This window comes from Vitis riparia, chromosome 2 (assembly GCF_004353265.1).
Source record: "Vitis riparia cultivar Riparia Gloire de Montpellier isolate 1030 chromosome 2, EGFV_Vit.rip_1.0, whole genome shotgun sequence".
NCBI classification, from domain to species: Eukaryota; Viridiplantae; Streptophyta; class Magnoliopsida; order Vitales; family Vitaceae; genus Vitis; species Vitis riparia.
Window position 1 is genome coordinate 614,298 of NC_048432.1, and position 13,265 is coordinate 627,562.

The following is a 13,265-nucleotide window of genomic DNA, read 5'->3' on the forward strand; positions in this document are numbered from 1 at the left end:
TTTGGGGATTAATTCATCCCTTTTAACTAAATATTTATTATATATAAGGATTTTCAATAAATGCTTCAAGAAAAGAAAACAATGATACACAATAAAATGATATAAAATTCTCTACCTTACATTGACTTCTCTTTTGCAATTTTTTTTTTTCATGTAAATAACTCTTAGCTATTACAAGGAACTAAAATAAAACAATACAATTTAGGTTTTCCAACCATAAAAATTACACAATTAAAATTTAGAACATTTTTCCCTTATTGTTAATTTTAACAATTTAATGTTGATAACTTTAGTTTTTAAATTACCTAATCTACATGCCTGCAAATTTTAAGTTAAAATTAAGGTGAGTAAACAATATTTTCTATGCATAATTATATACCCAAATTAATTAGTATACTCTAAATATTCTGATTCTCCGTCAACTCAATCTATTAGCATATTCTAAGTGTATAGATAAGCTTAATTAATCACATGATTCGTCAATTTATGTTTCAATTAAAGCAAACTAAGCAAATAAACATGTTGATTCTTCCTTTAAAAAAATACTTAAATTAAATTACTTAAAACCCTAATTAATTTTAATTTATAATTAAACATGATTATAACTAATTAAATTTAGTTTTCAAACAAACTTTATCATTAATTTGCTTAAAAAAAACTATTTGGAATCCAAATGTATTAAAATTACTAACCTTGTCTTCTTGCTCACCTTGATTCCTTCATTTTCTCTCTCTAAACTACCAAATTTTTGTAGAGAATGAGTTGAAATGAAAGCTAATAGCGTTTATATAGTGTCTCAAAGCAAGCATGAGGTGGTAAGCTCTAAGGTTGCTACCAACCAAAAGTTTCCAAATTGCATTTTAGTCTCGCTACTTGTAGCTTTTTATGCTTTTGTAGCTGCCAATAAGTCCCTTAAACCCTCTTAATTATAATTAACCCCTATTAATTATAATTAACCCCTATGAAACTAATACACAAACTTAAGTCGTTAATTAATCATACTTAACCTTAATTAAAATTTAATTCATAATTAAATATGATTAGTGTTAAATTAGTTTTAGCCTTTCATCAAGCACGTTTAAGGTTAAGTATTAGAATAATCATTATTATTTATTTATTTCATTACTACTAGGTATTACTACTAGGATTCATTAGAAAATCCTTCAACTGAGCTATTTCTAGATTTGTAACTTTAAGGCATGTGTTTTCATCTTTTGTGCTTAACTTGTCCTTATATATTACTTGTTCATTGAAAATAACATATCTACTCTTGAAAATGTTGCAATTTTAGTTATTTCAAAAGCAATGACCAAACTTTGTATCACCGTAGTCAATAAAAAAAAAAATGTATTCTTAGATTTTGGATCAAGTTTACTTCTAACAATAGAGTCAATATGAATATAAGAAACATAATTAAACGCTTCACAAAAAAAATGTTTACCTTTTTACCACTCCAAACCTCCTATTGGGTTTTGCAATTCCATGGTTTGAGGGTTCACCATTGATCAGATAAGTTGCAATGCTAACTAATTCAACCCAAAACATCTTTGAAAGCCCTACATGCAATCTTATGCTCTTAATTAGAGTGTTTACTTGGGATTTTGTTTATCTTTTCCACCATAGCATCTTGTTAAGGTTTTCATGAAATAGTTTCCCTCATCTTGATCTTGTTGTTAACACAATACTATTTGAATTTTTTATCAACATATTCTCCCCCATTATTAGACTATAAGCACTTCACCTTTAAATTTGACTTGTTCTCAACTATGGCTCTCTACCTTTGAAAACATAAAAAACATTAGACTTATTTTCAAGAAATAATCCCTTGTCTTTCTACTCGAATCATCAATGAATGTCACATAGTAACTGGTGGATGGATGAAATAGGATAAGGTTCCAACAAATGGTATGAACTAAATTTATTTATTTATTTATTTTATTTTTTGCTTTTGATTCCATTTAAACTTTAGAATGCCTAACCTCTTTTTGCTTACTAAAAATGTAGGCTTAACATAAGCTATGCTCAACATTTCAACCTAGTAGTTTTCCCTTTGACAAAAACACTTTTGTTCTTTTCTCACTCATGTACCCAAGCCTACAATGCCATAAATTTGAATTAACACTAGCATCAACAAGAAAAATTGTATCCTTATAACTAGAAGTCATATACAATGTTCTAATTTTATTTCCTCGAGTGACAATGTGCTGAGATCAAGTTATACGTTAACTTTGCAACATGCCTTACCCTTTGGATTTTCCACATAGACCAACATCTTCAATATGATGCTAGGAAATCTTGGATTGCTCAATTTTGAAACCCTAGATCATTAGGGAGCATGAAAATCTATCATAGGCTTTCTAGATCTATGCATAGTAGAAACATGACAATAAAAAAAGAATATAGATACAATATATTTAGAAAAAAAAATGTCACATACTTGTGATCTAAGTGTTCTAAAATCGATTTTAATCGATAAAGAATACTTCAAAGTCATAGTAGTCTTCCACCCAATGACTCTTCCTGTTTACTTCAGGAGTGAAAGATGCACCAAGACCACCTACTGCCTCCAAAAGTGTTGACGCTAGTTGCAACGAAGCTGTGTCATTTGCAACTGGAGGCCCATTTGGCATTAGATCAGGAAAGGCATCTTCAGAGACATTTGCTTCAAGACTGAATGATGCACCAATACCAACCGTTACTTCTACACCATCACTTAGTTTAGGCGAATCATGGTTGATAATGGATGAGCTTGGCTAAAACCTCATTAGAGATTTGATGCCGTCAAGATGGAGAGAGATCAATGAATTAATGTGCAATTGCGCAACTTCTATTTCTTGTTGTCTGGTCTCCATGCGAGCAATCACTTGCTATAATAACAAAAAGTTAAATTGATACCTTATTTTTTGTATTAGCACACATAGCCACGTTAATGCAAAGTAGAATACATTGAATAGCATAATCTTCATTTCTCATAGGTACCTGTAGGTTGGTAAGAGCATTGTCAGCCTAAAGGGTAGCATCGGGTTAAGGGGGACTCGTTTGATTAGGTGTCACTTCTTCAATTCGTGCATGCATAAACTGTAGGCCAATGAGAACAAAATTTAAAAACATAGCTAGTTCAATGGACCTTTAGTTGATCGACACTAATGTAAATAATATACAATGAGGATACATATATAGTATGGGTACCACATGTGTGAAACCCAACTATCCTAACATCTTAGCCTCAAATTTCAACCATTTTTTAATCAAATTTTCATTCTAGTGCACACAATGAGGCGTTGCACTGTCAATTTGCATCAGTGGAAAGTTGGAGAAACAAACATAGAAGAACTATTAATGAAAGAAAGTATTAAAGAATCTCATCGTGACATGAAAATTGACAAGTAAAGTTGGTATAAGATGGAGAGTTTTGGTAAGGACAAATCTGCAGGAACAACAAGCAACCCCTAATGTAAAACCCCCCACTTTGTCGGTGGTCATGTACGACATGCATAAGTTCATCAATGAGGAATTGTCCCCAGTTAACATCTCCTATTAGTGATTCGGGAAGGGCATGCCATAAGGCATGGTGACCTTCCAAGCCCATCGTAGGGGCAAAGAGAGTAGCACACACAAAAATAATAAATAGGCAATGGAATTTTGTGGCATTCTCTGTTTCAACCATGAGATCTTCAATCTTTATAATGGATGGAGTGTGGCCCTCACGAATGTAATGGTTGTCGAGAACCGGTTTCTTTTCACTAGAAGGGATTCCAAATACTAGTTGTACATGATTGCAAGTCATGGGAATGTTGAGAGCTCCCTCCAACTGAAGCTTGCAGCATGCCACATTAATCTTCTGCAAAATCCACATACACAACCTTATATTCAGTTGCTTACAAGCAATTTGCAAAAAGCCACCGGATCCAAGCTTGTGCACCAATTCATTTCTCTCATTCGATATTTGTTGCATCGCAACTAAAAATCCTTAGGGTGAACATCTTAATTGAGATGACATTATGATAATACACATACAAGTTAAAGTTAATGTGATTAGCATATAAGAAATGAATGCATAATATGACTGTAATCAAAGTTGTGTTTGTTGAAGAATAGGTTGTAACTTTGCCTTACAATGCTATTTAAATGAAAGACACAATGATGCTTATGTAAAAAAAGTAGGAAGTTAAAACGGTTATTTACATTTTTTATATTAAACCAAAATATATTTGTATACCCTCTCTAAGATGGTGCATGTCATCAAAACCAGGTAAATAATACAATTACCATGGAAGCTAAAAACAGTGTTACGTGTACAATAAAGGGTTGGGTGTGCATGCAATCCAAAGCATAACTAACAATTGCATGGTACATCATTTGATCAAACGTCCAACTTTAGGCCATAAACACTGTTACGTTTAGATTGCCATGGTGGTACTCTTAAATTTTGCAAGGGTGTAAAATGCCAGCTATGTAAGAGAGACATAGATGATGATAGACAGTAGAGAATTAAATTATAATATACATGAATCTGGTATACAGACGAATGGCTAGGATAAAGAGAATTTATGATGCATATACATTTAATAAAGGCAATATGTGCAATACAAATAACATGGATTCTAAATTACACCACAAAATGGGATTGAATGAAAAGAGAAATGAATTAGGGTCACACAATAACACACACATGCTCACAAATACCAACTCAACAATTATATGGACATGGAAGAAGGAAAGGGAAATAAAATATCTTTATAATAACACAACCCAAGGCTCTTATATCTTATAATTGTTGTACATTCAACTTCTAGAAGGTTTGCTTGCTTTGGTAAGGATGTAGTTACATGCCATTGTGACATCATTAAACAAACTATCAAATCAATAATTGACAATAGTCCGACGGTTTATTACTTAAGTGGTTAAATTATATAATAAAGGTGAAACATATGTTAACTTCAATATGATTGTTAACAATTCTATGTTCCGAACCATGGAAAGGAACTACCATGAATGAATCCTATGTAAATGTATAGTTGATAAAGATGATACATTTTTCAACCTACATAGCTTCTTGTTGCGGAAAACTCTTCATCCAACAACTACTAAATGTGCATTTCACAATGTGGGGATAAATAATTAAATAAACTGGAGATGAAAACCACCAACTGTTTCACCCCATCTCACATGAAGTACACAATTGAACATACACTATTACATTAAGGGGATAAGACTGTTACTTTTACATTTAACCATTGTACATAATCAATCTGAATCCTAAGCGACAATTGCATCCTACATGATTCAACAAGCATTAGGAAAAAATTCTTTTACCATAACATGTAATCTTATGCAAATACACTCCTAAAGTATATGAATTCATGGGAAAAAGATGAATTATAATAAAGTGTAAAAAGCTATATACTTAATACCATCAACCCTATCATCAATTCTATTGAAATAGTTCATACAATGTTTAACCACTTAGACACCTCACACATTGATGATATGCATCATGAATATATGGATTTTATACCACTAAATCAGACAAATTACAACTTTATGTTCACTTTCTGGTGCCAAAGCAATTAAAATGATAATCACCATGACTACTAACACATGGTACATATGTCTGTTAAGTTAACATATGACTTAAACGAAACAAAAACTGTACAATTGTAGATATATTAGTAGGTAAAATAAAACATTCCATTGTTTTTTATGTTACATGTACAACAACCTATTGAAACGATGAGATTTTAAAGCATCTAATGGATTAATTACAAGGGATACTAATGTATTAAAACTAACTAATATATCACAAAGAAACATATTTATTAATTTAAATCAACCACAGATGAATATTTTTTGCTTTCATCTAGTTCCCACCATAAAATAAAAAAGCAAATTTTAACACATTCAAATCTACAAAGGGAGTACTCAATGACACAACTTCTTATGTTTATTAATTTAAGATCCCCGTACACCAATTTCTGAACACAATGTTCATTCCCACATTGAAAAACCGTTCTTTTCATTACTGCTTCATAAAGTGTGATTATGGTTTAGGTTGCACATCCCTTAAGCTAAATTCATTTCATAATTACATCTCAGTAATATGTATAAAATAAAGACCAACCTAGTATGTTCTTAACCATGTAAGTGAAGGCCCAATGACACGAAAAAAAAAAATAGTAACTTTCCCAAACAAATCCAATATAGTAAGTTCCCAATACCAATTTTCCTTTGCTCTTCCTCTAAAATCTTGACTAAGCAACCCTACTGAAACGTGAAAGCTCTAATCCCTTATTAGGTTCACAAATGAATGCGTCCTGTTTTGATTTCTACAACCTTAACAAATCTTAAAAAAAAAAAAAAAAAGAAATTTTTAGATCGCCACTGTGGACCGCCAATTCTCCCTCATCCCAAACATTTTCAAATTTCACATTTCAAATGCGTTGAAATGAAGGGAAAATGTCAAAACATTTTCTTCCTCATCCCAATTGGAAGCTCAAAACAACCAAGAACACATCCAACACCACGTGTTTTGATATCGAACAAATATTTGCACAGGATGCTCAACGAACAAAGAGATGATACCTTGTATGAAGCTTTGGTTTTTACGGCATCGGCTTCCCGCATAAGAAACTACACGAATTTGAGTAGTAGGAGAGGGAACCTTTGATACTTTCTCTACATCACTGCTAGGCCTCCACCATTGATGACTGCTCATTGCTTAAGGGTTTCACCAATTTTGTCTGGTTGGTTGGGGTTTCGATGGGAATTTCGACAAACAATGTTTTAATGGGGTTTAGGTAATTTCAAGGAGGCTTTTTGGGTTTTCTAATCTCATATTATTAGCTTTCAATCAGCACATAACTTTGTACTTAAAAAACGAGTGACGTGGCTACCACATGGGATTAATGGCTAGTGTGGGTGGCAGCCAAACACCCCATTGAAGGGCATTTTTTGGCATAAGGGGAAGGGGGGTTTGCACTGTTACAGTGCACCAATTGGGCATTATTTAGGGTCAAAGGGTACTTTAAACAAAAAGAGGCTTTTTAGGTTTTTTTTTATATTCCCAATCATGCATATTTACATAATTTCCCCATTTTCAATTGAGGGGATGATCAATAATACTTATATAATAGGTTTAGATTGTTTCTAGGTCTCAAGCACGCCTATGCTCTAATCCCCTACAACTTCAAGTACTACATTCATGCCATTTTGATATAAATTATCGATGATAACTATGATTTTAAGATGAAAAAAGATGAAAAAAAGAAGAAAATGAAAGCTATTCCAAACAAAAGATTAGTTTGATGAATATTTTGAAAAGGAATTTAGATATAGAATTTTGTTTTTAAAAGAATTACTTTTCTGATGGACTTTGAAAAAAGCTTAACTGCCATTGAAGTATACATCACAAAAGTTATAGGACAAATAATATTACATTTGAAAAAATTAATTTATTTTAATTTTTTTGTTCACAAAAACCATTTTTGCCTTAACTCCACGTTTATCGAAGTCAATGTAAAAATTACTGGGCAGATTTTACTGGAACCGTTGATGAAAATTTTGATACCAGGGAGAATTTTCATAAAAAAATATATTAAAAAAAAAACAAAAAAAAACAAGAAAATATTAAAATATTGACACCTCAGAGGTCTTCCTCCCCAAAGTGATGTCCTTCTCTCTGAATTCCTAGAAATTGGAAGCCATGGCTGAAAGCCAGACAAACCCTAAACCAAAAGAAATCTCCCCGGACGCCAAAACCCTCCTCCAAATCATTTCCGCCACCGCCCCCCACGCCCTCGCCGCCGCTCTCTCCGCCACCGCCATCCCCCCAACCCCGGACGTCGTCCAAGACGTCCTCCGCCTTTCCTACTCCAACCCCTCAGCTGCCGTCGAGTTCTTCCGTTGGGCGGGCCTCACGCGTAAGCACTCCGCTCACTCATGGAACCTCATCGTCGACCTACTCGGTAAGAACTCCAAGTTCGAGCCCATGTGGGACGCAATTCGGTCCATGAGGAATGAGGGTGCGTTGTCGTTGTCCGCTTTTATTTCTGTTTTCGGAAGCTATTGCTCCGTCGGCAGGGTTAATGAGGCGATTATGAGCTTTGAGGTTATGGACAGGTATGGAGTTTTCCTGGTATTTTTTACTTCACTGCAATGAATTTGTTGTTTCACATGAAGTAAATTTTGGTGGGTTTTGTACATTTTGAAAGGAAGTGTCGTCCTTTGTATACTAGTTCATTGCAATGGATTTGTTGCTTCTGATTAAAAGCCCAAGAAAAGATAAAGAAAAAGGAAAGGACGGATCTTCTAATTTATTGCAATGATTTTGCTGTTTGTGTTAAATTAGGTCTGATTTTGTACACTTGGGAAGCATTGAGTTTGTTGGATCCGATAGCAAAAAATAAAAATGAATGGATACCTTGAGTTTGGATAGAGGCTTAGAAATTGTACATTTACTTACTTTTTTTTTTTTTTTTACATGATATAAGGATTTTTTTATATGTGAATTTTTTTTATTTTTTTTAACTAAAAAACAGGTATGGAATTCCACCGGATGTGGCAGCAATGAATGCTCTATTAAGTGCCATTTGCTGCGAGGGTGGCTCAACTACACTGGCGCTTGAATTCTTTGAGAAAATCAAAGTGAAGATTACACCAGATGGTGATACTTTCATGATCTTGTTGGAGGGGTGGGAGAGAGAAGGCAATGTGACAAAGGCGAAGAGTACTTTTGGGGAAATGGTGGTTCGACTTGGTTGGAGTCCGCAAAATATGGTGGCTTACAACTCGGTTTTGATGACACTTGTTCGAGGAATGGAGGTGGAGGAGGCAATCAAGTTTCTTCTAGTGATGAAAGGGAAGGGTTGCTTGCCAGGTTTGAAATTCTTCTCTAATGCTCTTGATGTTCTCCTTAAGCAGAATGATTCAACTCATGCAATTGCTTTGTGGGACATAATGTTGGATGGTGGTTTCATGCCAAATTTGATGATGTACAATACCATAATTGGTATACTCTGCAATGCTGGTGATGCTGATAACGCATTTCGGTTTTTGGATGAGATGGTTTTCTATGGTGTGTTTGCTGATTCTTTCACGTATAACATGATTTTTCAATGTCTTGTTAAGCATAAGAAGGTTCATGAAGCGGGAAAGTTCTTCATTGAAATGATCAAGAATGAATGTCCTCCAATGCCTTCTAATTGTGCTGCTGCTATTGCAATGTGTTTTGATGGTGATGACCCGGAGATGGCAATTGAGATTTGGAGCTATATGATTGAGAACTCACTCTCTCCTGTTGACGAGAGTGCAAATGCATTGCTTATTGGGCTTTGTAATTTGCGTAGGTTCTCTGATTACAGGAGGTTTGCAGAAGATATGCTTGATATGAAGATTAAAATTCATGAGTCAACCATGGAAAAACTGAAGAATGCACGCTACAAAGATGGTAGAAGTGCAAGAGATACATGTGATAGTTTATGGAAAAGGTGGAAAGTATCTCAAGATTCTGTTTTATGAACTTGTTTTTTTCTTTTCTTTTTTTTGGCGGGATTTGGATGCCCTGCCTTTTGTTTTGATAATGTTTGCGAACATCTTTGATGTGTGGCAATCATGAATGGAAAAATCTTTCATAACAAGCAGATTTTACCATTTCTTGGTTGTGCTACTTTAGTTTTAAATCCCCATTTTGATGCCTTGCTTTCTGATCTATTTTTGGTTGATTTGCTATCTTCCCTTGCTTCTTTTTTCCATTCTATTGATTACGGACTTCTTGTTCCAGTCTATTGGCTAATTTCACTTCCTTTACTGGGATGTTCTGCGGCTGGTGGTGATTTACTTACTTTTTCTGTGCTTCCCTATTTAGATCTGTGCTTCCCTATTTAGAAGATTGTAAGATGCAGCTGATTCTCGAAGGACTTGATGGTCATTTTCTGACCTGACAGAAAACTGCTTGGTTAACTTTTCTAGATTCTTTGATGGGTAATTTTCTTACCTTATCGTGTTATGTCAATTAGGATAACTTGGGGTGGCAACTTTTCTGATGATTTCTTCATTGCCACTGTAAATATTTTTGTTGTCTTCTACAGCAGGCAATGTTTTTCCATTGCAAAGATTTGTGCAACTACCTTTAGTTTAGGATCTTGAGGTAGAACTTTTTGGTTCCTTAAATTATATTTATTTCTCATTCCAGGATTTTGTGTCTTAGCGTCTCCTGTAGTTTTCCTGTATCGTGATACTTCATTACTATAATTTTGGGGTTTTCTAGATCCTAGTTGATTTTGGTTTTGGGATTCAGAAATGTCGATGAGACTTTCTATAGTTAGAGGTAGGGAAAGGAAGAAGAGATCACTTGAGATGGTGGAACTAGATGTGCAATAATTCCAATTATGGAGCTTGTTAGGTTGGACCAATCTTGATTAAAATATTAAGCCCATTGAAAGGTAAAGTTGATCTTATTTTCCCCTTTTCTAAGCTATTCAGTCCTCTTTTTCTTTACAACTCAATTTTCATCTTTGTTGTTTTTTTTTCTTCCTTTCTTCCTCTCTCCTTTTAGATTTCTTCCTAAATGCTTCAAATATTCTTGTTTTTTTACGAAACCTTAAAAATGGGGGCCATGGTTGAAACCAACCCCAACCACAAATAATCCTCGAAAACCCTAATGGGCCTTGCCCCAATGCCACTTCCCATCACATCTCGACACCTTAGTTTTCTCCTTGTGTCAAAATCATCTAAGTCCTCCTCATTGGGAGCCCCACCCTCATTCATTGTTGTTGTTCTTTTTGCCACCAACATCTCTCTTGCCCCCAAATGCTTGTAGTGGTCCTTCAACTTTCTTGCTCCACACCTTTCTACCAATGTCGAGTTCTTCCATTGGGCAAGCCTTACAAACACTTCCAATTCGTGGAATTTCATTCTCAACTTGCTTGGCTAGAACATAATGCTTAAGCCACTCTATGATGTTATTCTATCTATTAGACTAGAGAGGGGTCGATTTGCATAGGCCATTGCTTTGTTGATAATGTGAACAAGGCATTATAATGGTGGATGTTATGGACTTGTATGGAATTCCAATGGACATGGTGGCGATGAATTCTTTGTTGAGTGCCATTTTTAGGAAAGTTGATGGCACTTGAATTCTTTGAGAAAATAAAAGGAAAGATTGCATTAAATGTTGATGCCTTTGTGACTTTATTGGGGGATTGGAAAGAAAAGGCACTATGACGAAGGCAAAGAGTAGTTTTAGGGAAGTTGTGATTTGGGTGGGTTGGAATTTGTGAATAAGATGATTGGAATCTGCAAATAAGATAGTTCATAACATGGTTTTGATGACATTTTCTTGGGGAGTGCAAGTGAATGAAATGATCAAGTTTCTTCAAGTTATTGCAGAGAATTGCTTACCAAGTTTGAATTGCTTACCAAGTTTGAATTTTTTCTCTAATATTCTTAATGTTTTTCTTAAGTAGAATATATTGAGTCATGCGGTTCCTTTGGATAGGGGATGTCAAATTTGATGATGTATAATGCTCATTGGTATGCTTTACAATATTGGTGAAATTGATATTATGTTTGAATAGAGGAGCACCGGGGTTCCAACACTTGATTTGTGAATTTGCTCTTTCGTTATCATTTGGTTGAGGGATTTTGATTGCAGTTGGGGTATGTTGGGGGTTTTCTTTGGTTTTTGGGATCTATTGCTGGGGTAAGTCCAACTCTTTTAGGGGTTGGTTGTTAGGGTTGTAGGTGTTTGCTTTTCCTTTCTTCCTCTTGCTTGCCTTTGGGCTTAATTATATTCTGTGTGTGTACTTTTTTGCACCAGTTTTGCTGGCATCTTTATTACATTATCCTAATTTACCTATCAAAAAAAAAAAAAAAATTATGTTTAGGTTTTTGTGTGGGATGGGTTTGCCATGGTCTTTTCCCTAATTCTTTAACTAACAACATGGTTTTTCAGTTTTGTTTTAAGAGTAAGAAGATTCTTGAGGTATTGGGAACAACATTGGGAATGCCGTTTTGAAGACTTACGAGAGGAGGGGAAAGGTTGGTTCCAAAATGCCTAACCCTTAATTTGGGATGCTAATATTGATCTAAACCCTTCTTCTGACTTGCCATAGTTAGTTTATTTAGTTCTATGTCAATTTGTCAAGTTTCTATTTTAGTTATTGGTTGACCTTTTTTTTCATATATCTTTTTCTTTTAGTCTTCTTATTTTATTAGAAAAGTTTCTCTTTCTTTTAGTTCCCAAATAATATTTCTTTCCTTACATCTTTTCCTATTTTTGAAAAGAAAGTTAAGGAATTAGGAAAGTTTGCTCATTAGAGAAGGGTCATAAGACTCCATATATGCTTATGTAGTCTTTCAAAATGGAGAATTTTAATAAAATGTTTTATCATCTATTATGCTTCGTTTTGAGGTTATGATTATCTTCTTCCTAAGTGAAATTGCTTAGGGAACTCTACGTGTGATTACTTAGGAATCTTGTTGTGATTGCAAAAAAATTATTTTCTTCTTTTTCAACTATTTTTTTTTTTTTGTTCTTTTCATCTCATTCTATAACCTATGAAAAATTGTTTAATGTTGGACGTTTTAAGATCTTGCATCATGAGGTGGGAAAAGTTTTTTCACTAAGATGATCAAGAATGAAAAATCTCCAATGCATTCTACTTATGCTACAACCATTGTAATGTTTTTTGATGGCAAGAATCCTAAGATGGTTGTTTAGATTTGGAGCTATATGATTCAAACTTGTGTCTCTCCCATTGATGAGAGTGCAAGTGGGTTGCTAATTGAGCTTTGTAATTTGGTAGGTTTTTTAGTATTTAAGAGGTTTGTGGAGGGTATGGAGTTAGGCTATGGAATGCAATTAGGAAAGTGGTTTTGTCAAGAACTAATAGATTTTGGAAATCATATTCTTTTACACTGTATAGTGGTCAGGGTCCTCTGGGAGATTGTCCTTGCCTTGTTTGGGGCTCATTGGGTGTTCCTAGAGACAGTCAAAGAGGTGTTACTTAGTTGGAGGGGCCCCTTTGTGGGGAAAAAGAGGAAAAAGATTTGGAATTCCATCCCGTTGTGTATTTTTTGGACGGTATGGAAGGAAAGAAATAAATTAGCCTTTAGGGGGGGCTCTTTAGCTATATAGAAGTTGAAAAATTCTTTTATATATAATTTGTGGAGTTGGGCTAGGGTGTATATGGGAGATGAGTCCTCTTCGCTTTTAGGTTTTTTGGAATGGCTTGCCGTTCCTTAAGGGGTGGTGAGGTTTTTGTTCA

The 13,265-nt window shown here is 34.4% G+C and overlaps 2 protein-coding genes across 9 annotated transcripts in view; one reads left to right on the forward strand and one right to left on the reverse strand.

Annotated features, from left to right (window-relative positions):
• Positions 1-3,315: 3,315 nt before the first annotated feature.
• On the reverse strand, positions 3,316-6,866 carry LOC117905201. Its single transcript, XM_034818149.1, has 2 exons — positions 6,583-6,866; positions 3,316-3,841 (listed from the first exon to the last, which is right to left on the reverse strand). The coding sequence occupies exons 1-2, from the start codon at positions 6,622-6,624 to the stop codon at positions 3,353-3,355; spliced, it is 531 nt and encodes a 176-aa protein (XP_034674040.1). The 5' UTR covers positions 6,625-6,866; the 3' UTR covers positions 3,316-3,352.
• A 787-nt stretch (positions 6,867-7,653) lies between these two features.
• Positions 7,654-13,265, forward strand: part of LOC117926567 (pentatricopeptide repeat-containing protein At1g77360, mitochondrial-like) — a 31,599-nt gene continuing 25,987 nt past the window's right edge. For 4 of the 8 annotated variants that reach the window (XR_004653170.1, XR_004653166.1, XR_004653165.1 and 1 more), the window contains exons 1-2: positions 7,654-8,118; positions 8,538-9,485. Coding sequence is in view for 4 of the 8 variants with exons in the window: in XM_034845709.1 (XP_034701600.1) it covers positions 7,703-8,118; positions 8,538-9,485 (1,364 nt within the window). In the remaining 4 variants the exon portion in view is untranslated. Of the gene's footprint in view, positions 8,119-8,537; positions 9,695-9,778; positions 9,979-11,950; positions 12,037-13,265 lie in introns of those variants that run through there. The other 4 variants (XR_004653171.1, XM_034845724.1, XM_034845734.1 and 1 more) reach the window with 4 other exon arrangements.

What these genes read in the sequence shown, in the direction of transcription:
- LOC117905201 (XM_034818149.1), bottom strand. Translation starts at nt 6,624, where the DNA reads ATGCGGGAAGCCGATGCCGTAAAAACCAAAGCTTCATACAAG. An exon ending in AAACCAAAGCTTCATACAAG is followed by an intron (nt 3,842 to 6,582) that starts GTATCATCTCTT and finishes TGGATTTTGCAG; the next exon opens with AAGATTAATGTGGCATGCTG.